The 20,586-nt window shown below is 45.3% G+C and overlaps 1 protein-coding gene across 1 annotated transcript in view; it reads left to right on the forward strand.

The window, feature by feature from the left end:
* Positions 1–20,586, forward strand: part of PBX1 (pre-B-cell leukemia homeobox 1) — a 298,117-nt gene that overhangs the window by 217,129 nt on the left and 60,402 nt on the right. Inside the window, exon 2 of the mRNA XM_010851970.1 lies at positions 16,916–17,160. Within this exon, the coding sequence (XP_010850272.1) occupies positions 16,916–17,160 (245 nt within the window). The remainder of the gene's footprint in view (positions 1–16,915; positions 17,161–20,586) is intronic.

Consider the following 20,586-nt stretch of genomic DNA (forward strand, 5'->3'; position numbering starts at 1 on the left):
CCAGGAATCGAACCCCCGCCCTTGGCAGTGAAAGTGCAGAGTCCTAACCACGGGACCGCCAGGGACTTCCCAGGGTAATTCTTGATCCACAAAAAACTTGAGGGTTATTTTATCTTCCTCTTGTCTTCTGCTTTTTTTTCTCCACTATTTTCTTTCTCTCCCCACCCTCCACTCACATCCCTTAAACTCTCCTCTCTCTCTCCCTTTACTAGGGAGATCACTGTCTTTTAAAGATCAACACATTCTCCAAATAGTTAAATTGTTCCCCCTTGGGAGATTTCTTTTTCTTTGGAACTGAATTTCTACTCCTAGGAAAAATCCAGAAGGAACCACACAGAGGATTGTCCTACATGAAACAAAGCCATTGCAAGGTTTTAAGTCTAATTTCAGCCATGAAAGCTTTCTTTGACATGCACCGATTAACTTTCTCTTCTTTAATTTTACAGGACGATAAACCTATGCCCTTAATACACCATCACTGTGTGTATGGCTTGAACTTCTAAATCTCAGTTAAAATAGACGATGGGGTATCTACATGTGATGCCAGGGTTGTACGTTCCTGTTCCTAGTGTGTAGGAAGAGAGTATGGATGCTGTCATTCAGATAATGGAGGGGCAAGCAATGGAGTTCTTTCCTCTTCTCTGCATGAACTGAGTAAATGCTTGGCTATCGAGAGAATAATTGTCCAGGGAAGCCGTACCTTGAAATTCACCATAGCATCTTTGAGATAATCTCAGGATTATTTCAGAGTGAAGAAATGAAGAGTGATGTTGCATTCCAGTGATTCTGCCTCTGACCACAGAGCTGGCTGTGAGCATTTTCTCATGGGACCGAAGCAGACTGATGACTTTTGAGAGTCTTATGTTGTGGTTGTTGCTTAATCACTAAGTTGTGTCTGACTGTTTGCAACCTGGCAGACTGTAGCCCGCCAGGCACCTCAGTCCATGGGATTTCCCAGGCAAGAATACTAGAGTGGGTTGCCATTTCCTTCTCCAGGGGATCTTCCAGACCCAGAGATTGGACCCATGTCTCCTGCTTGTCAGGATTCTTTATCACTGAGCCACCTGGGAAGCCCTTGAGAGTCTAGGGTCTTTCCAAACAGAGAGCTGCTCAAATAGCAGTAAGGCAGAGAGCAATTAAGAAGACCTCTGTTTTTTATTCTGTTCATATTTCTTTCCATCTCTGTCACTTAAAGGCTGAGCAACTGTCTCATCTTACATGTGTTGCTTCCAGCCTGAGTTTTAAGACCAGCAGCCAAATTAGCTAGGTTTAAGGGCAGCAAAACAAAAGGGAATTTAAAAGTGTAACAGTGTGGATCCACCCACCCACACCTGCATAGCCATTAGGTGGCAGCTAGCAATAAGTAACGGAGAAGGCAGGGGCACCCCACTCCAGTACTCTTGCCTGGAAAATCCCATGGACGGAGGAGCCTGGTAGGCTGCAATCCATGTGGTCGCTAAGAGTCAGACACGACTGAGTGACTTCACTTTCACTTTTCACTTTCATGCATTGGAGAAGGAAATGGTAACCCACTCCAGTGTTCTTGCCTGGAGAATCCCAGGGACAGGGGAGCCTGGTGGGCTGCCGTCTATGGGGTCACACAGAGTCAGACATGACTGAAGCGACTTAGCAGCAGCAGCAACAGCAATAAGTAGTAATTTTAATATATAAGACTTATATCGACCACTTTCATGTGCCACTGCAACTCACCCCCTATTTTAAAAAAACAACTTTCACAGGCATAGTTAAGAAATGCCAAAATAACGCAAATGATGGTGCCCTAAGGTCACAGAACCTTCCTTAGGGTTCCAGGAACCAAAGTTGGCTTCTTGGTATCCTCTCTAGAAGAGGAAAGAAAACTGTATGTACATAACTTGCTTTGGTATACTGAGTTTTTAAATTAGCTAGTTGTTTTCCCTGTGTTGCCATGATTCCACCACAGTTTGATATAATGTTTGAAGATGAGGATGAAAGGCTGAGAATAATTCCATACCTCAAAAATTTTTTCTAGACAAAAGGAATATATAAAAATATATAAATGTGCATATATATGTATACACATTTAGCCATCTTTTTTTTACATTTTAATTTTGTTTTTATGCCACATTCATACCCCATATTGTAAACAAGACTTAGATGATCTGTCGAATTTCAAAAATGGAGAGAAGAATACCTGTAACCATCGTGATGCAAGTGCTCAGCACTGTTTCATTGGAGGACATGAAAGCGCCTGTCTCCTCATTTTCCCAGAAGCCTAAGTGTCTTTTGGTAGCATGAAGGCAGAGAGGTGGCCTCATGGTTCTGCTTTGCAAACTGGGAAGAGAACCTGGAACTGGAGGGTGTGATGTCAAACCTTAAAGCCAAGGCCATGTGCCAGGAACCCGTGTCATACAGTACCAGACAGACCAACAGCACAGCAACTTAAATTTCACTTCCACATCTCTTGCCACAAGAAGTGAAAACAAATTTGGCTTAACAAAGTTTGTGCAACTGCAAACTCATTTTTTGGTATGTAAACAATTCTGTGACTTTTCAATTTACTTTAAGACATAGTAAGTAGTAAGCAAAGAGTGCATTGAAGTTGGGAAAACCACGTGTGTGTTGTTAGTTGTCACTCTTGTTCAGGAGAACAGAGAAATGAAATTCTGCAAAAGGCAGCATGAAAGTTCACATTGGCCTTCAACCTGTGAAAATTGCCAGCTATTAATTCCGGCCCTAGAGTCCTGGGTCAGCCCTGTACTTTATTCAGGGCACTGGCCCTCGCTTGCCTCCTAAACTTGGCTAAGACTGGAGGTGGTTGTGATGCAGAGAGAAGGCCCTGGATGTGAGTCTGCTGCATAACTAGTTGTGTGCCCTTCTGAGTCCCCTGTGCGTCCATTCCCCCATCTGAATAAAGGGGTAATGATACCCCATAGTGTTCAGGTGAGAATATAAGCAAATGAGCTTATTTTAGGCAAGTTGCTTTGCAAAGTTTCATTCTCACACAAGAAAATATCCTGTTTCCACATCTCCCATGCATTTATCCACACACCTATTTGATCACTTTGATTCTATTATCAGCTGATGCTTCTCTTTCTCCCACCAGTCTGCAGACTTCTCTTATTTCTGGTCGAGTCTCCCCAGCTGAAATAGGATCCAGTAGAGAGTAGATACTCAGCATATGTTTGTTGAGTGAATGCTTGACCAAGAGACCATCCTGGGTCCTTGTCGGGGTGGCAGTGTTGGTGAAATTGTGCAGGCCAGCAACACTTTGTGCAGGCTAAGAGATTTTTATTTTGACGGAGCTGTAAGGCTGTCACTAAACATAAGTGGACATGACTAGTCTGGCACAATCAGAGTGCCACTGGAAAGCAAGCAGCCTGGAAAGAAAAAAGCAAAGTTGGCTTCTGAGATTACTCTGTGTCTGTTACCCCAAAGAACATGAGCCCCTGTGAGGGTTCCGATGAACTGGGGACAGCCGGGGTCTCCTCTCTGTCCTGCCGGGACTTACTGGGCAGTCAGCCCTCTGCAGCAGTGTCCTCAGCAAAACAGATGCAATTTGCCAGTGACGTACCATCACTAAGGGGCCTGAGAAAGGGCCACGCTAACATCCGCCTGGTGGAACAGTTGAGAGAGATTTTGTGGGTCGGAGAGATGTCAGCTCATTCAGTGGAGGAGGAAACAAGATACCTCTTCAGATAAATATAGTAAGAATCACAGTAAATAAGGCCCAGCCTCAGGGAGGCAGATCTTTAAAGGAAAATTAAGATCCCCATCATCTGTCTCTCTGTCAACCATTGATGTATTTAGTGAGCGCCTCATGGAGCTAAATGCTTTTTGATGAGGATAGTTGTGATGACCACCTTACCTCCCCACAGGGGGAGGGCACCTTCTGTGTGAGAGTTCTTGGTGAGGGGTTGTGGGGGGGCTCTATCTCTGGCACACAGAAAGAAAGAATGGTCCAGGGAAACCTTCTCTCCCCTCTCCCAAATGTCCTGGTTTTACCAGGATGTAAACACAAGCAGAGGCAATACCGACAAGCAAAAGCCCGACTGAAAATCAGAGCCTAATCGTTCCCATCTGCTCCAGTGCTGCTTCCCCTTTCTGCCTGCCAGGATGTGTGCTGCAGACGCTAAGTAGCACATTATTTTCGATAAGTTGCAATCATTTACTTGAAATCTACTTCTCCTTTAAGATGTCCCCCTGGAAACTTGAATCGGCATTTGAGAAGCCCTTTTCAGGGTGGAATTTGAATGCTTGCACTCAAGTTCAAGAAAAGTTAAGCCTATTTGATGGACAGGTGTTTATGTTTTTGAGATTTCAGCCACATGGACCTTAGTGGGAAGAGGGGACACTGTGGAGCACAGCCTGGGAGCTCAGAGCCACCATGCAGCTCATTCCCTAAGGAAAGGCACAGGTGCTGAGATGGGAAGGACTGGAAATGATGGCTCCATGGATTCTTACCTGAGGCAGAAACATCACAAGCCAAGGCCTCTCTTGGCCCCCCTGAGATGTTTCCCTGTTATGCTGAGACAGGACTGGTAGTGACTGAGGTGGGTTTTGCAACCTGGAGCCCATCGTCTCAATGCCCTGCCCTCATGCCACCAGCACTTCTTGTTCAGCACCTTCATTCTCTTGCCCAGGATGAGACTCTAGACATAGCAAGCATCCTGTCCTCCCATCCAGCCTTCTCTCAGTCAAAGACTTAATGCTTTCTGAGGCCCAAACTCAGGAACGTTTGAACAGCAGCAAAAACCTCTTGCCTCTCCTGCCGCCTTTTTGCCGGCAGATTCTGCAGCCCCCGGTGTCTGAGAATGACTCTGGTGACTCATTAGCACCAAGACCTGTGCTTGGGGTGGTTTTTGTAATGAGTGGTGATGGATTACCCACATGTTTTCCCGGAAGGACCCTGACTGAGCTTGTGTGCGTTTGTGAGATGATGGTCCGGGGTCACAGATGGTGTTTGTGCTCATGGAAAAAGGAAAGCCAATTGGCAGGTGTTTGGAATGGACCTGGGGTGCCCAGAAATCAACCCAGTGTCTTTCTGCTGGGGAATTTCTGCTACCACTAAAGTGAGTGGAGGTGATTTCTTCTTTAAATGGGTCATACTGAGGTTTTCTCTCCTCCAATGTCCCTCTTCCACTCCTCTGGAACTGGCAGATCTAACGGGCCAATGAGAGTACAAACATTGTTGTACTATAGTGTAAGGAAATACACAAATACAAGCTGTATACAGGTGGGTAAGTTCCAACAGCCTACAGTCATCTATTAGAACTTGGTCTCACATATTGCTCCTTCTCTTATCTTTAGCTCCAGGATGACAGTTTAGCCTGTCTTAGCTTTCTTCTGTTCAAGACTGTGTCTCTTCGCTTCCTTCATCACAGAGGCAGCAGAGTGCTCTTGGCTACTTTCCACATGCAGGCAGCCCTCACCACCCACCTCTCCCTCCTGGTTTGAGCTATACTCCCCCAGGCCACCCAGCACCCTGACCAGGAGACCTGTTGTTGCCATGCTCCCTCACTCCAGACTGCCCAGGTCTCTCACTTCTGCTAAGAGCCTACGTGGCACCCAAGAGAGACCCCTCTCATAATCAAGCCTTTTTCTATCTGTTGTAAACCTTTTCTTTTCTTTCTTTCTTTCTTTTTTTTTTTTTTTTTGTATGAAGAAATTCTCTCCAGTGGCTACTCAGGTGTTTCTGTGACTTGTCTCTGGTTATTAAACCGGCCTCTTTCTAATTTTCTCTGTAACACTCTACCCAGCATGAAATCACTCTGCCTTCTAGAGTTCATTCTTTCTTTTTTAAAGAATATATTAGCTTAGATTGGTTAGTCTGCCAAACACAAATAAAACAAAACAAAAACCTCCCCAAATCCCAAGATAAATTGGCTTAAACAAAATGCAAGTTTATTTCTCTCTTACTTTCATATAGCCTGAAGGTGACCACAGGCTGGTCTCTAGGATATGAGGACTTCTATCTGGTTTTTCTCCCTGCTGTGGCTTATATTCCCCAGGTCAACTCATGGTCCAGAGTGGCCGCCAGAGCCCCAGCTCTTATATCCATGTTCCAGCTAGCAAAAAGAAAGGAGAGAGGGGAAAGAAAGACATTCCTTCTTTAAGGATAGAGTTTTATATCTTATTTCCATTCATCTATCACTAACCAGAATTTTGTCACTGGAGATATGACCACATTTAACTGCAAGGGAAGCTGGAAGGTATCTTTCCTCCTATAACCATGACTTAACCAAAAATCAATGTTCTGTGTCCATGGAAAGGGATGGGTTGGAAGAAACCAAAAGATCATCCTTTTTCTTCAACTTTGCACTGAAACTCTCTGTCAGGCCCTTTCTTAAGCTGTTTCCTCTCCTATGTCCCATATAGGAGAGAGACACATGCCCCCATCACACCTCATGTCTCAGGGTAAATATTAGCATAGTTAATACACACATTTACTTGGAATGATCTTATTATCAGTGTCAGTTGAAGTCACATGGTGGTCCTGAGATTCAGTGAGTCCTTCCCATCCTCTGATAGATTCCAAGGCATTGTGTTCCTAATGGAGGGAGAAGTGGAAGGACCAAGTTAAAGAGGCCGAAGGGATGGAGCCAGTCCGAGTGTTGCGCTCATTTCCTGGTTCTGGACCCTGTGTCTGACCCTAGCGGAGCTTGCTGTTTGCCAACTGCGATGTCGTCCCTGTCTGTCCTTGGTCAGACACCTCTGTGGCTGTCATCTGGCAGAGGTGTCCTTTTACTCCTGTTAGATAGTAAGCCTCCTCTTGCAGGATGAAGGTGGACTGTTAATCATAGCATATGCGTTCTGTAATTTGTGAAAATGGAAATAATCTCGGAGTGAGTTAAGACTAAGTTATCGCTATCTTTGGTAAGGCCCCCTCAAGATCAACAGTACAGTGTATTAGGAATCCTGCCACTGAATTATTCTGTGATTTTCAAAACTGGAAGCATTTTTGTGGGAACAAAATGCTCTTTATTTAAAATTTAGTTCTGATGAAATCATTTGGAAGGTTGGAGGAAAAAAACACTTCTGCTGTAATGGAGCTTGGAAATATGCACAAGAAAATTTTGCTAGTCACTAGGAGCCGGAAAAGCATTCTCTGTCCTGACACAGTGGAATGATGTCAAGAAGTTAAGATCACACATCATACAAAGGGAGCAGTATCCAATTACCTTTTAATATTTTGAGTGTGGGGTTGCTCTGTGTCCCAGCAGAAAGGATGACATGAGGTCTGAATCCCACCCAAGAGTCAAAACTGAAATACACTTCCTCAAACCTCCATTGTGAATAGAGTTGCTATTCCCTTCTGGTTATAATGTATTTACTTTTTAATGGAAACTTGAAAGCAGCCATTAAAGAGGATGTCCAGGCTAGCTTGTCTGACATAAGGTGAGATTGCCTCAGAGCTGAGCAGCTCCCCGAAGGGTCTTCTCAGTCTTCCAGAAGGACTGCATCTTCCAGTGCGCTCTGCCAGGTCAGCAGGCTTTCTGGCTAAGGAAGATTGGAGCCGGGGGCTCTCATAAACAGGGGACATATTGGGCTTCAGAGGAAGTAGGGTTCTTATCGTGCTTGGGAGAAGAACAGCAAGAAAGGTACATAAAGAGGGGGAAAAGAGTGAAAAAAGAAGACATTTTGATATTCATTCTTTGAGCTGAGAATCGATTTCCTGGGCTTGATGATGTCAGTCTGAGTTTGCCTAGAAGCGCAGCACAGTGAGGTAGCGGGGTGTGTTTGTGTGTGCTCACTGACTTAGCCTGGTGTGGGTATATGTGTCTATACTAACTGATTTAGCCTGCTGTGGGTGTGTGTGTGTGTATACTCATCGACTTAGCCTGGTGTGTGTGTGTGTACTCACTGACTTAGCCTGGTGTGTGTGTGTGTGTGTACTCACTGACTTAGCCTGGTGTGTGTGTGTGTACTCACTGACTTAGCCTGGTGTGTGTGTGTGTATACTCACTGACTTAGCCTGGTTCCTTCCGCTTTGCTGATTTCTTTCATATAAAAAACAAACTCTTAACTCGGAATCTGTCTTGCTTTCTTATTCTTCCCAAAGGGACCTTTATCAATGGAATTGATGTAGATTTAACCAACTATTGAAAGCTAACCAGATACCAAGCACAGACATGTGCTTTTGTAAAACTAAACCTATTTAATACTTTAATGAGAGTCAAGCTGTGGTTGATATCATTTACTGTCAGGTGATAAAGAAACTGAGCTTAAGGAAGGCAAGGCCGTGCAGTGGGAGCCTCGGACTCTGCTCTGTACCTGTGTTCTTCCTTCCTGCCATGTTGTGGAGCTCACGGAAGAAGGCTGAGGCCCATCCTTGCCCTTTGGGAGGATGCTGAATTCTGATGGGAGAGGAAATCTGTCAAGAATTAGCACTTGCCAGCAATGTGCTAGGTGCCTAATTGATGTTATCATCTGAATCCAAGAGAACGGTGAGAAGCTCTCTTGCTTTCCCCATGGTGTCACTTCCTTGAGAAACTAGCATTGTAGAGAGAAGCTTGCATCTCTGGGATTGCACAGCAAGCTGCCAACCAGTGGCTCTCAATTTCTCACACATTTTATACACAACTGAGTAGGAAACCGTTTCTTGCATCGCAGGCTACCAGGTGCCGTCCTGGCTTCTCGCACCCTGCGTTGGCCCTCCCCGGGAGCTGTTCTTCTCTCACACCTCCAGACATGGTAGTCCAGGCCAAGGCTGCTGTGATGTCACACCCTCCTCCCAACTTCTGCAGCCATTCTTGAAGCCAAGGGTGTCCCCCAGCAGCAGTCCAAGCTAAAGTTACTAAGGACCAATGCCCCCTCACCCGGGCAGCCGGCGCCCATCCAGGAAGGCAGGAGTCTGCTGCCCAGCACATGAGCCTGCTCTCTGCCAGCTGGCCTAGGAGGCTCCATGTGCCAAGCAGGGGACGTGTGATCGGGATCCGTGCCCGAGTGTTTCCTGGGAAGTAGAAAATGCATGTGACCAGAGCCACTGCAGCCTGGCTCAGAAAGAGAGATGACAAGAAAAAGTACGGTACGTTTCTCTAAAGAAAACCCCCAAATATAAACAACAACAGCAAAAACTCTAAAACCATCTCAAGAGTGTCATATATTTTTATGTTTACCTTCTGCCCTAAAACTTTTCATAAAGCCCTGAACATAGTAGTAGTGGGTAAATAAGAAGACATGAATGTATCCTTAAGGTCGTTTCTGGACCACAGTTTATTTTGCAGTTCAGCACCGTGCTTGGCACTATAAGAGATGCTCGGTGAATATTTGCAGGATACCGTGCTTCTTGCTATTGACTGACTAAAGCCCTCGAGTCCTGTTGCTTGGTTTACCTGCCTAACAAACCAAGGAAGGTTGAAAGGGCTAGAAGACATCTTATCTTTATGTCTAAAGACCTGGTGATGCCATAAGAAAGCCTAGACCCACGGATCCTAGCCTGGATGTCCCTGAGCGTCTCAAGAGCTGGCACACAGTCTAAGCACGGCTTTCACACTTGAAGCCTCCAGGAACTTGGACTTCTCATCTGAGCGGCCTCAGAGATCTCTGCCTGCACTGGATGGTCCCCACTAAGGTGGTCACTGGTTCTTCCATGCTCACCAGAAACTCTGACTGGCAACCATCTCTCAGGCTGGCTTGTAAAATTCAAGAAATCAAATTGTCAGTCATTTCCATTTGTTGGACAAACAGACTCTTTTCAAAATGCACTGAACACCTTTTTCATCAAACAAACGAGAAGGTTGGTACTGGAAAATATCAGGACACAATACCTTAAGCTTCAAACCACTGACATCAGATTTTGGTCCCACCTTTGGGTTCAGAAGAATCAAAATATGTCAGGGTTATTTTGCAGCAGAAGCTTGGAATTTACGATTTGAGAGTGCAGTTGTGCTTGTGGGAAATGAAAGAAACTAGAGGAAGGATTAGAGGGTATGTGTCCCCTGGGATTTCTGCTTGCTTTCCACCTACTCTGACAACTTGATGTGCTCACACTGAAGGGACTGGAGGAGTCTAACCCTGGGCTTCTTGGAAATCTCAGCATCCACTCCATTCCCGGCTCCTTCGAGGTGCTCAGTTAGTGATTGGTTTGAGTGAACTGAGCGTTCGTTCCTCAGAGGGCTCCTTTGGGTAACACGGTATGCATAGCCCCTTCCCTGGGGGCCACTGTCAGCCCTCCTAGGAATTCTTCCCCAGATACCAGTCACATGCCAGGCCTTCCCAACACCCAGAGCCTTCGTCATGGATAATGTTGGCTTGCTGGGGACATGCCAGGCTGTGGGTTCTAAGGCTGTAGCTTAATGACAGTGTAGGTTTGTGTGTTTAGCATTTTCAGGCTGATTTGACAGATTTTTGAAGTGGGGTGGAAGAGATGACAGAGGGAAAGGGCCTCTACCAGAAGATAAAGAAAGTGAAAGTGAAGTCGCTCAGTTGTGTCGGACTCTTTGCAACCCCATGGACTGGGGTCCCCAGGCTCCTCTGTCCATGGCATTCTCCAGGCAAGAATACTGGAGTGGGTTGCCATTTCCTTCTCTAGGGGATCTTCCCAACCCGGGGATCGAACCCAGGTCTCCCGCATTGCAGGCAGATACTTTAACCTCTGAGCCACCAGGGAAACTCTGGTCTAAACTGTAACTGGACCAGAGGGAGAAGGAGCGAATATATAAGGAGCTGGCTGCCTTAGGAACAGGATCGTTGGAGAGCCCATCCTGCAGCCTTCCCTCCTACACTCTTTCTCATACATTAGGAGATGCTCAAATAGCTACTCAGTGCCAGAGGCACTGTGAGGTCATAGGGGGATACATAGATGGAGGATAGATCATGACAGCTTTTCAGAAGCTTCACAGCCTTGCTGGCGAGGTGGCCGGTGTGACGGTGGTGGTTCTGAGATGCGCTATGTCTGTGGTGCAGATAGTATTAATACTTGCTTGGTGGCTCAGTGGCAAGGGAGCTCATTTCTAGCTATTATCTGGGTAGGTTTCTTGAGAAAGGCTGAATGGAGATTTGAAATAGGATGAGATTGTGGTAAGTGGATTTTTCTGTCTGAGAGGGGAGAGGGCATTCTATCACATGGCTCAGTGGCTCTAATCATGATGGTCCTATTGGCAGAAAGAAGTAATTGAAGAAGACCAGCTTTGGAGGAAATTTTAAGGAAATTAAGAGGTCAGTAGGAAGAACTTCCTCCCTTCCCCACCTCATGTCTGGTTGTTTTCTGCCTTGCACGTCAGCCACAACCTGAGCATCAAAAGACTGTGTGTGTGTGCGTGTGTGTGTATACATGCCCACATATGCAGAATTGAAAGCACATCCACTCGATTACCACTGGTGACAGAATGTTAATGTTATAGTAGAGGATAAAGTGTGTAAGAGTTAAAGACCTGGATTCTAGTTGTGGCTTGTCCCATTTGCTTTGGTTTTGGGGAAATTGCTCTGCCTTTGTAATCTTCAGTTATCTGCTATCTAAGTTTGTAATATTACTTCATGTTCTATAAGGTGATGCAATTCATTGTGCACACGTACTTTCTGAACAAATAAAAGGTCTAACTGTGATATTTTCAGGAAGCAGGCACTTTGCTCTATTTCTAAAAAATGCAAGGACAGCGTATTTTTGTCCCGTACTTCTGTCCAAAGTTCTGACCCCCTGGAAGATAGCAGAGCAGGGTTGGGAGGTGAGTCTGGGAGAGCTTCACTATCCCAGCTTTTCTGGTCGTATGTACTGAAGACCAGTTCATAGACTGTGGAAAACCTGCATGGAAGCTCAGTCTTGTGCCTTCAAATCAAGCAAAGAAATTGGCCAGAAAGCATGAGGGCTCCCATCCTGGAAACACCTCATGCCCTTTCCCAAACCACCTGTCTGCTTGCGTGCTAAGTCGCTTCAGTCATGTCCAACTCTTTGCGACCCTTTGGACTGCAGCTCTCCAGGCTCCTCTGTCCACAGGATTCTCCAGGCAAGAATACTGGCATGGGTTGCCATGCCCTCCTCTAGGGGATCTTCCTGACCCAGGGATCGAATCTGTGTCTCTTATGTCTCCTGCACTGGCAGGCGCCCCCTGGGAAGCCCAGAGGACCCACCTGTCTGTTGACTTTCCATCATCTCTCTCTGTCAGCCCAGCTTTGGGTCCCTGAACGGCTGTCCAAATTTGAAGACGACCCTCTCAGTAGATATGCCCTCTTCCTCTGCTGCCTGCTCCACCCTTGGAAACATGAATCTCAGCAGGGGCATTTCCCCCAGCACTAAAAAAACCTGGGGACTGAAAACAGCCGCCCTCCTAGCACAACCGGTCCTTGGTGAAGAAAGAGTGCCCTCTAGTGGGCTTTGTCTGGAGCTGCTCTAGATCGGTGTCAGGGCTCAGCCAAGGACAAATCAACCCGCTTGCTGCCCTCCTGCCAAGGATCTTGAAGCTGCCTTTGGGTTTGGTTTGTTTTTCTCCGCGTGTGAAGAAACAAAGAAAGAACAGCAGGAGACCAGTTGTGAGAGCAGCCCCGACTGTGCTGTGACAGCCTTTTTATCTTGGGAGGTTCACCAGAGAATTAACCCCAGGGCCAGTGATGGCAGCAAGGTAGATGGTGACATCGGATGCTTTTTAAAGGGCCTGTGACAATTTCTGTATACATCACTCATCTGTCTTGACCGGTCTCTTATATAAGGGGTTAGATTTGTGAGAAGGAAACTCCTTCTTTAAGAATGATTACCGAAAGGGTTAAATATCTTGTTGCGTGACCCTCTTTGCAGAGCAAATCCACTGCAGTTGATTTTATTTTTGGTAATGGAAGTGTACAAATCTCAGTATTAAAATCCTGTATGTACTGGCATAAACAGGATCTTTTCCCCTTTAAACCTGAGTAAAATCTGTTGGGCTGGGGAGCAAAGAGGGGAGGAGGCGAGGGAGGCTGCGGGGCTCCCATCAGGGGAGCAGGAACCTGATCACATGTGATGGTTGCTGGATTAGGTAACAGCTCCGCTGGTTGAAATTGGATCTTGGAGGATGAGTGTTAACATCTCTGGTGTCCTGGTGAAAGGTTCATTTGAGACTTGCGTGGTGCCACAGAGATTAAAAAAAGGAGCTTTTAAATAATCATTTTGTCTCCTATTTGGCAGAGTGCTGGCTTCAAGCAGTAAATAGGTAGCGTCACTTTGGCTTAGACGTATTGGCCTTTTCATTTATTTATTTAATGTTGGTGGGATTTTTTTTAACTCTCTAGCTGAACAGCCTTCCGTATCAGTGAATCCCAACACCTGTCTTTATAGTGGTACCTTCAGATCCTGCTCCTTTTGGGCAGAGATCTGTCCATGCCGTGTTGTTTACTGGGCCGGGCCTCGTCGCGGCACACATGCATAGCCCAAGACCCTCGGAACCAGAATCTCCTGTGTTAGACAGTGGAAGAGGAAGGTTTTCTTTTGTTTATGTTGCGTGTGTGTGTGTGTGTGTGAGAATAGTTTTGGTGGTGGTGGTTCTGATACATACTCTGAAGTTTCTGTTTTCATAATGATTTGAGTTTAATTTGAGTGGTATAATTTGAAGAGGACGGTTGGGTTTGTTTTTCCTATTTTTTCTGTTCTTTTATTTTTTGCAAATCTCTGGTTTGGAGCCAATTTATGTGTCCTGAACTCTAAGGATTAATGCAAGCAAGGTGTATTTCATTTCTATCACACCTATTCCTTCTTGGCCACATTTGGAAACCTATTAAATTAAATCTTAGTGAATCCAAATTTCTTTTTAAAGAGTATTTGTTTCCAGGATTCATCAAATGATACAAAAGCTAAGCAAAAGGATAACCCTTTCCTCTGTGTGTGTGTGTGTGTTTTTGCCCTACTAAATGTCTCTAGTAGTATAGATTAGGGCTTCACCCTCTGCGACTGTCCTGGGACTTCTTTGGTGGGTAGGGGGTTACAGGGTCTCCTTTCAGTGTCCTTGGCAGCTTTAGCATTTCCTTTATTTCATTTAAAAGCAGTTAGATTTTAAGATCAAGAAAAACATTAAGTAGGTAGGTGTGCAGCCTTGGTGTGGACAGTTCATGCTTCCCATGGATTGTTTAAAAGAAAAAGTGAGGCATTGATGTGGGTGCAACTGAGAAGGGCCGGAAAGGGAAAATATTCTTTGAAGTAAATACTGGACACATGGGAAGTACTAGTAGTAATGTGACCACCTGGTCACCTACCTCGTACCTGGAGGAATCAGTACCAGCACTTTGTTCTGTGTCTGCCTGACTCCTTTTCTGTCTCATTCTTTTCAGAACAAATGAAATTTTGCTAGAGGAATAAGTTACTGGGGTGTGTGAGTTGGTCTCAGGTCCGATCATCCTTACCATCGCCTCAATAAGGCAGTGTGTAGGTAGCCCCAGTAAAGTATATCCTCACGGGTTGACGTTATTCTCTTTTACTTTGCTACACTGTTGAGAGCTGTCAGTGCTGGATCTGTCAGGAAGAATTGTTTGGGAGTGATGAGGAAGAGCCGCTTGGAGGCGTCATGGCCCGGCTCAGATGCCACCAGCCTCAGCATCCTGAGGAGGTTTCCCATCGGCCGAGGTCTGTGGCCTCTTCTGGAGCGTATTGGTCATGGGATTCCAGAGAGTGGATTAGTGTCAAATTTTGCCCCAGTACCAATTTTTTAATGATTAAGTAAAAGTGCCACAATTACCAAATGGCTCAGAGGTGATTCTTTTTTCACTCTTAAATGACCCATAGGTATTTTGTTGATAAAGCAATTAAAATTCATTCGATGAAATTCACTGGGGAAACGTCCATAAACCCCACACACTAATGTCCTCGGCAGGAAGCATTCACTGGGCTGTACAGGTGAGGAAGGAGAGGCCCCAGGGCTCCAACACCATCTGCTTGGGGGGCCACGTTCTTCTCGCCGCCACCCCACACCTTTAGGGGCTGGCATTCAGGAAACGGTTGCAGCATTCATTTCCTTTCTTAAGGAAATCTTTGTTAGTGGTGATATGTTCTTCTGAGGACTTTGAAGATTGGAGTAAATAAGTTCAAGGAACTGAATAACATGATTAAATCTTTCTTATTCTGAGACCAGGGGGATGATTTCCCATGTAAGTCTTCTGAGTCTGCAAAAGAAGGATTTCATTGGAAAAATGTCCACAAAATTAAACTCCACAATCCTCTAACCTTTGCTGTCACCAGTATAGCAAGTTTATGTTACTGCAGCAGAACATTAAAAATTCAGTTGCAAGAGGAGAGCCTGGGTCCTGAAGTGTGGGCTCTTCCTGTATCCTTCTTTCCTGCCAGCTAACCCCCTTCCCCACCGACTCCTGTTGCCTCCTCCTGTCTTTCCTCACTCCCTCAAGGGGTACGTGTGTCTACCCCGGGCCTTTAAACTGCTGCCCCGGGCCACATGCTTGACTGTCCACTTGACTGCCTCATTCACAGAAGCGATGCTGCCATTTTCCTTTAGCACAGGACTCGGGCTTTCCTTTGAAACAACTTTCAAGGTTGCTTCTTGTCAGACCTGTTAGAAGCCAGGAGCATGTGGGCACAGCCAACAGTTATGCTGGTATTACAGGTGATGGAATGCCCCGAACGTCTCCATGTCCCCTCGGATTGAGCTCAGATCCACCTTTCCTGTCACAGCCCCGTGGGGCTGCCTTGCTGAGGGTCGAGAGGCGGCTGCACCTGTCACTGTCCCCGTGGGGCTCACCAGATGTATCCTGGCCAGAAACAGTTCTAGACTCCCACCCGGCCCCCTGGACTCTGGCATCTCCACCCCCAGGATTCGAACGAGCAGAGTCTGCTTCTTCTCTACCTTTAGTTACATCCCTCCTTCCCTACTCTGCCCTCAGTTTTGTTTTGTTTTTAATTAGATACCCTTTTCGTGTTCACTCTCAACAAAGACTTGGCTGCTGACGACTAAACTGGGTTTAGATGAGTGATTTACTTTATGGCGGGTTGTATGGCGGTAGTAAAACGAGACTGCCTAGCTCTTCCACTGGTTTACTAAATCACTTGATCTCTTTCAGTCCAAATCACCCCTTCATGCCCCGCAAATGGTCGTGGGGGGTTAATAAAAAGGAGCCTTTCGTGGAGCCAAGCCTCCTTCATCCTATCCGAACCCCAGCTTCTCTGAATCCCTGAGGCAGCTTGTTTAAAGGACCTCGCCCTTGTTTGTACCAGGACGGAGCTCTTACCACCCGGAATAAATTGATCTCAATTTTGGAAAATAGAAATCCCTAGTCCAAAGCAGAGGTCTTCACACTTTACTCAAATTAACTGAATTTGCCTGACTTAGGTTATTTTGGAAATGAAAACTTAGGCTGATCCAATATCATAAAGTCAATGAGTGTAAAAACTTCGTAATAACAAACTCACAGAAAATCTAAAATTAGAAATGAGAAAAGAAATGCTCTTCCTTGAACTAAAATTTAGCAGTTTGGGGATGAAAGTGAAAATTATATTCTGTTATAATTTTTTTTTTTTTCATGGATTTGAAATTTCTTTCTTTGTGGTAAAATAGACATAACAAAACTTAGCATGGTAACTGTTTTTGAGTGTACAGTTCAGTGGCGTTATGTACATTCACATTGCTGGGCAGCCATTACCACCATCCATTTCAAGAACTGTTTCATCTTCCCAAAATGTAACTTCCCAAAATGTAATGTTCATTGCTAGTTCCTTATTACCCGCTTCTCCCAGCCTGTGGTACCCACAGGTCTGTTTCCTGTCTCCATCAGTTTGACTGTTCTAGGCAACTCATATAAGAGGAGTATCATTAATTTCAGGAACAAATCAAATCTCTCCTTGTATTTTCTTGTCCTCCCATCCCTCTCTTTTTCCAGCGCTCTGCACGCCCATTGCTCAGATGCCTTTTTGTTAAGTGATTTGAGACTTCTTCAGCCAAATCATGTATTGGGAGTTTTCTGTTGTTTTTAAATGTTACTCCGTTGGGTTACTGTCAACACCTCCCCACTCTTTTCTATCTCCCTGCAGTTTTGAGTATCCGGGGAGCCCAGGAAGAGGAGCCAACAGACCCGCAGCTGATGCGACTGGACAACATGCTGCTGGCCGAGGGGGTGGCGGGGCCCGAGAAGGGCGGGGGTTCAGCGGCGGCGGCGGCGGCGGCTGCTGCTTCTGGAGGCGCCGGTTCCGACAACTCAGTGGAGCATTCCGATTACAGAGCCAAACTCTCACAGATCAGACAAATCTACCACACGGAGCTGGAGAAATACGAGCAGGTATTCACAGCCATGTGGGGTTTGGGCCCCCCAGCCCTTTAGGGCAGGGCGGAGAAATCATGAAACTCCGAGCTAGGAGGGGTCGGAGGCAGGCAGCCTTTCCTGGAGATTGCCGTCCGGGATCCAGTGTTTCTGACGTCCCCCCAGAGCCACTTGTTGAACTTGAGCCCATCAAGTCCAGGGTCTCCACTGTTGAAAACTCAGGCAAACTGGAGATAAGATCATTTTAAAAAATAGTTTTAAATGATGATTTTAGGAAACTGAGTCTTATGTACAGAAACAGTCCCTGGCGCTCCAGAGCGCTGTCCCTTGGCATGCAGCTCTGGGGCTCTCGGTGTTACAGTCATGAGCAGAGTCACCAGGTGAGCTGGGGAGGTGTGTGTGTGGGGGTCCTCTGAGCCCTGTGTGCTCATTAATTAGGATGCCTCACCACCAGTGCTCATGGAAGCCTGTGGGAACGGATAACTAAAACCTGGCCTTAAATTCCTTCACCCTACCCAGATTAGTTCAAATGGAAGTCCATCATACTCTGACTTTTATATATAGTATATAAAATGATACACATCTCCCTCTATAAAAAAAGTAGAGGGTCTCAGGGGACCCCTGGAAGTAGACAAAATTGAATTCCAGCCCTGACACGCTACTGGTGGTCTGTGGGATCCAGTGGTCCACATTCTCTACCTCAGTAGCTGGTAGTATTCAGCAAAGAGCTGTGGATTTGGAGCCTAAGCTATCAGAGAGCCATAAAAAAAATCATATGAAGGAAAAGCTTAAAAAACGCTTTAAGTCATAAAACAGTATATAGATGTTGTATGGTATTCTAATTGTAACAACACCCCTCTCTACTAGAGTGCCCCCCACCACACACACATGAATTTAAATGTCAATATTGTTTCCTCTGGTCAGTATGAGCAACATTATTTTACTAGGGGTCCTTTAACATCAGGATTTCCTCCCATTATTTAGCTGACATTAGTTGGTTGTCATATTGTTGGATGTGACATTGTCCTGAAATTCTAAGTTTAACGTACTTTCATAGAATTGTTAGATTTCTGGCTTTCTTTCTTTTTTAAGAATCATAGAAGAAGAGGGAGGAAAAAAATCAAAATGTAGAAGACCCTGTACCGTCCACTTAGGACAGTCTAAGTAAAAGGCAAATGCAAACTTAATAGAATATATAAATTTTAAAATAGAAATAGGCATTTTAAAATTTAAAGTGAAAGTTTCATTATTGCACTCCTATCTACCTTTGAAATGGATTTCTACAAAGTCTCTTCTTTTATGAGGGAAAAGATTACTATGAAGCTGGAAGCCAAGTGTGGTGAATTTCAGCCAAAGGCAGGTGTAGGGAGGTGTCAAGGGGAGCAAAACAAAAGTCATTTTGTGGTAAGAACCTGTGGATCATCACCCTCGACCCTCTTGGGGAAGAAACATTCTTATCATGATGTAGACTCTTGTAGATATTTTACCAGACCCCAGGAGAGGTTCAGCTCAGGTAAGCTGGCGGATCCATGACATTCCCCACCTGGGCCATCATGTTAGAGTTCACAGCCTGCCCCAACCTAGGGCGTAGTTTGGGAAAACTCACAGGGCATTTTCTGTAAAGGTCCCTAGCTAGCCACTTGGGTCTTCCTCCCCATGCTTTTCCCATTGTACCTTCACCACTAAGCTTGGTCTCTGGCATAACAACCTGTCTAGACCTGGTTTCCAGGTCGTGTTAGTTGCTCAGTCGTGTCCAACCCTTTGCAACCCCATGGACTGTAGCCCACCAGGCTCCTGTGTCCATGGAATTCTCCAGGCAAGAACACTGGAGTGGGTTGCCATTCCCTTCTCCAAGGGATCTTCCCAACCCAGAGATAGATCGAACCTGGGTCTTCTGTATTGCAGCTAGATTTTTTACCATCTGAGCCACCAGGAAACTGCAGGGGTACAAAGAATGTGGCTTCCTCCCAAACCTACAACTGAGATGGATATTAGGCTGGATGGTGTTAAAAACTAGCTTTATTTGTAGCTCAGGTTGCCAGCAACAAAGAAGAGCAGACTGTCTTCTTGATTTAACCCCCCCCACCCCGCCTTGTTACTCTTCCATCTTCTTCCAAAATATCTAAAACACTTTTATCAACCTAACTGCACTTATTCCAGCACTTTTATGGCTGTCATCATCTCCATTCTGATACAGGTGAGGAAACGGAGGTCAGAGAGGTTAGATGATATATCTGGGTCACACATCCAAGGAGGAACAGATTACCCTGGAATCTAGATTTGGACCTTTAGCCCAAGGCTGTTATTGGAGCAATACCCAGCTCCACTTAATATGGAACGAGTGTGGGTGTCTGTAGACAGTGAAGTAACTGGCCTGTCCTCTCTGGTACTTTCATGGAATAGATTGATGCTCTCTAAGAGAGACTAGTGATAAAAATACTCTCCTTGAGAAACTTCTCATAGATACCTACGTATTCTGAATAACAACAATGCTGGAAATTGGGAACTTAAACTGTATCCATTTTGCTGATGGCTGGGGCTGTACTCCCTCTGTTACTTGTTTGGTCTGAGATGACCCAGACCTGAAGTCTGCAGGCTCAATGGTAGAGTTAATGGCTACCAGGAGGATTTACGTCAACATGCGTCTCCCACAGCTGCTGCGCCAGTGTCCCATCCCTGCGGCAGGCCGCTGTCGACCCACCCCTCCGCAGGAGACCCTCAGACATTCACAGGCAGGTCTAGTTCAGTCTCGTGTGGGATCACGTTAGGTCAAGGTAGTAGTAGTAGTCTGAATTTATTATTCTTAAGAAGTACTAAGAAATTATTTCCTTATTTCTTTGGGCATTTTCTGGGTAGGAACTGAATACTGTTTAACACGCTGTGTGCTTAATAATTTATTAATATTAGTTGTATTGTTAATTACAGTAAATGGCAGATTGTGAGGAAATTATGCCATTAACCTTCTAGCTAGTAAGTCTGAAAGATAGATCTTCTTCATTTTTTCTGTAAGCATTCCTCACGGGACCTTTTTAAAAAATAGGAAACCTTAGTAAAAATGTCAGTCTCTTAATAATACCTAGGTGGTTGCTGGATTGACTATTTAAGAGTCGATTCTGTTGTTTTGATTTGTTTTGTTTTTAGTTTGGTGATGATAGATAACCAGAGCATCAATTAGCTCTCCAGTAATTAACTACAGTAACCCTCCTCACCCTTCCCACTCATCCTGTGCTCCCTCCCTAACCCCCACCAAAAAGACCTGAATCAGCCATTGTTTCACCCTGAGGTTATTACATAAAGAAGGCTTCTAGTGACTTGGATTAGAAAGAAAGGAAGGAAATTGTTTTCTTCATTAAAAAGTGTTGTTAAACACCTTTTCAGCCGATCTTGTCTGTAGCTGAAGTATTTAAGAGCTAGCTAAAAAAAAAAAAAAAAAAAAAGCGGGAA

This window comes from Bison bison, unplaced genomic scaffold, assembly GCF_000754665.1.
Source record: "Bison bison bison isolate TAMUID 2011002044 unplaced genomic scaffold, Bison_UMD1.0 scf7180017864305, whole genome shotgun sequence".
NCBI lineage: Eukaryota > Metazoa > Chordata > Mammalia > Artiodactyla > Bovidae > Bison > Bison bison.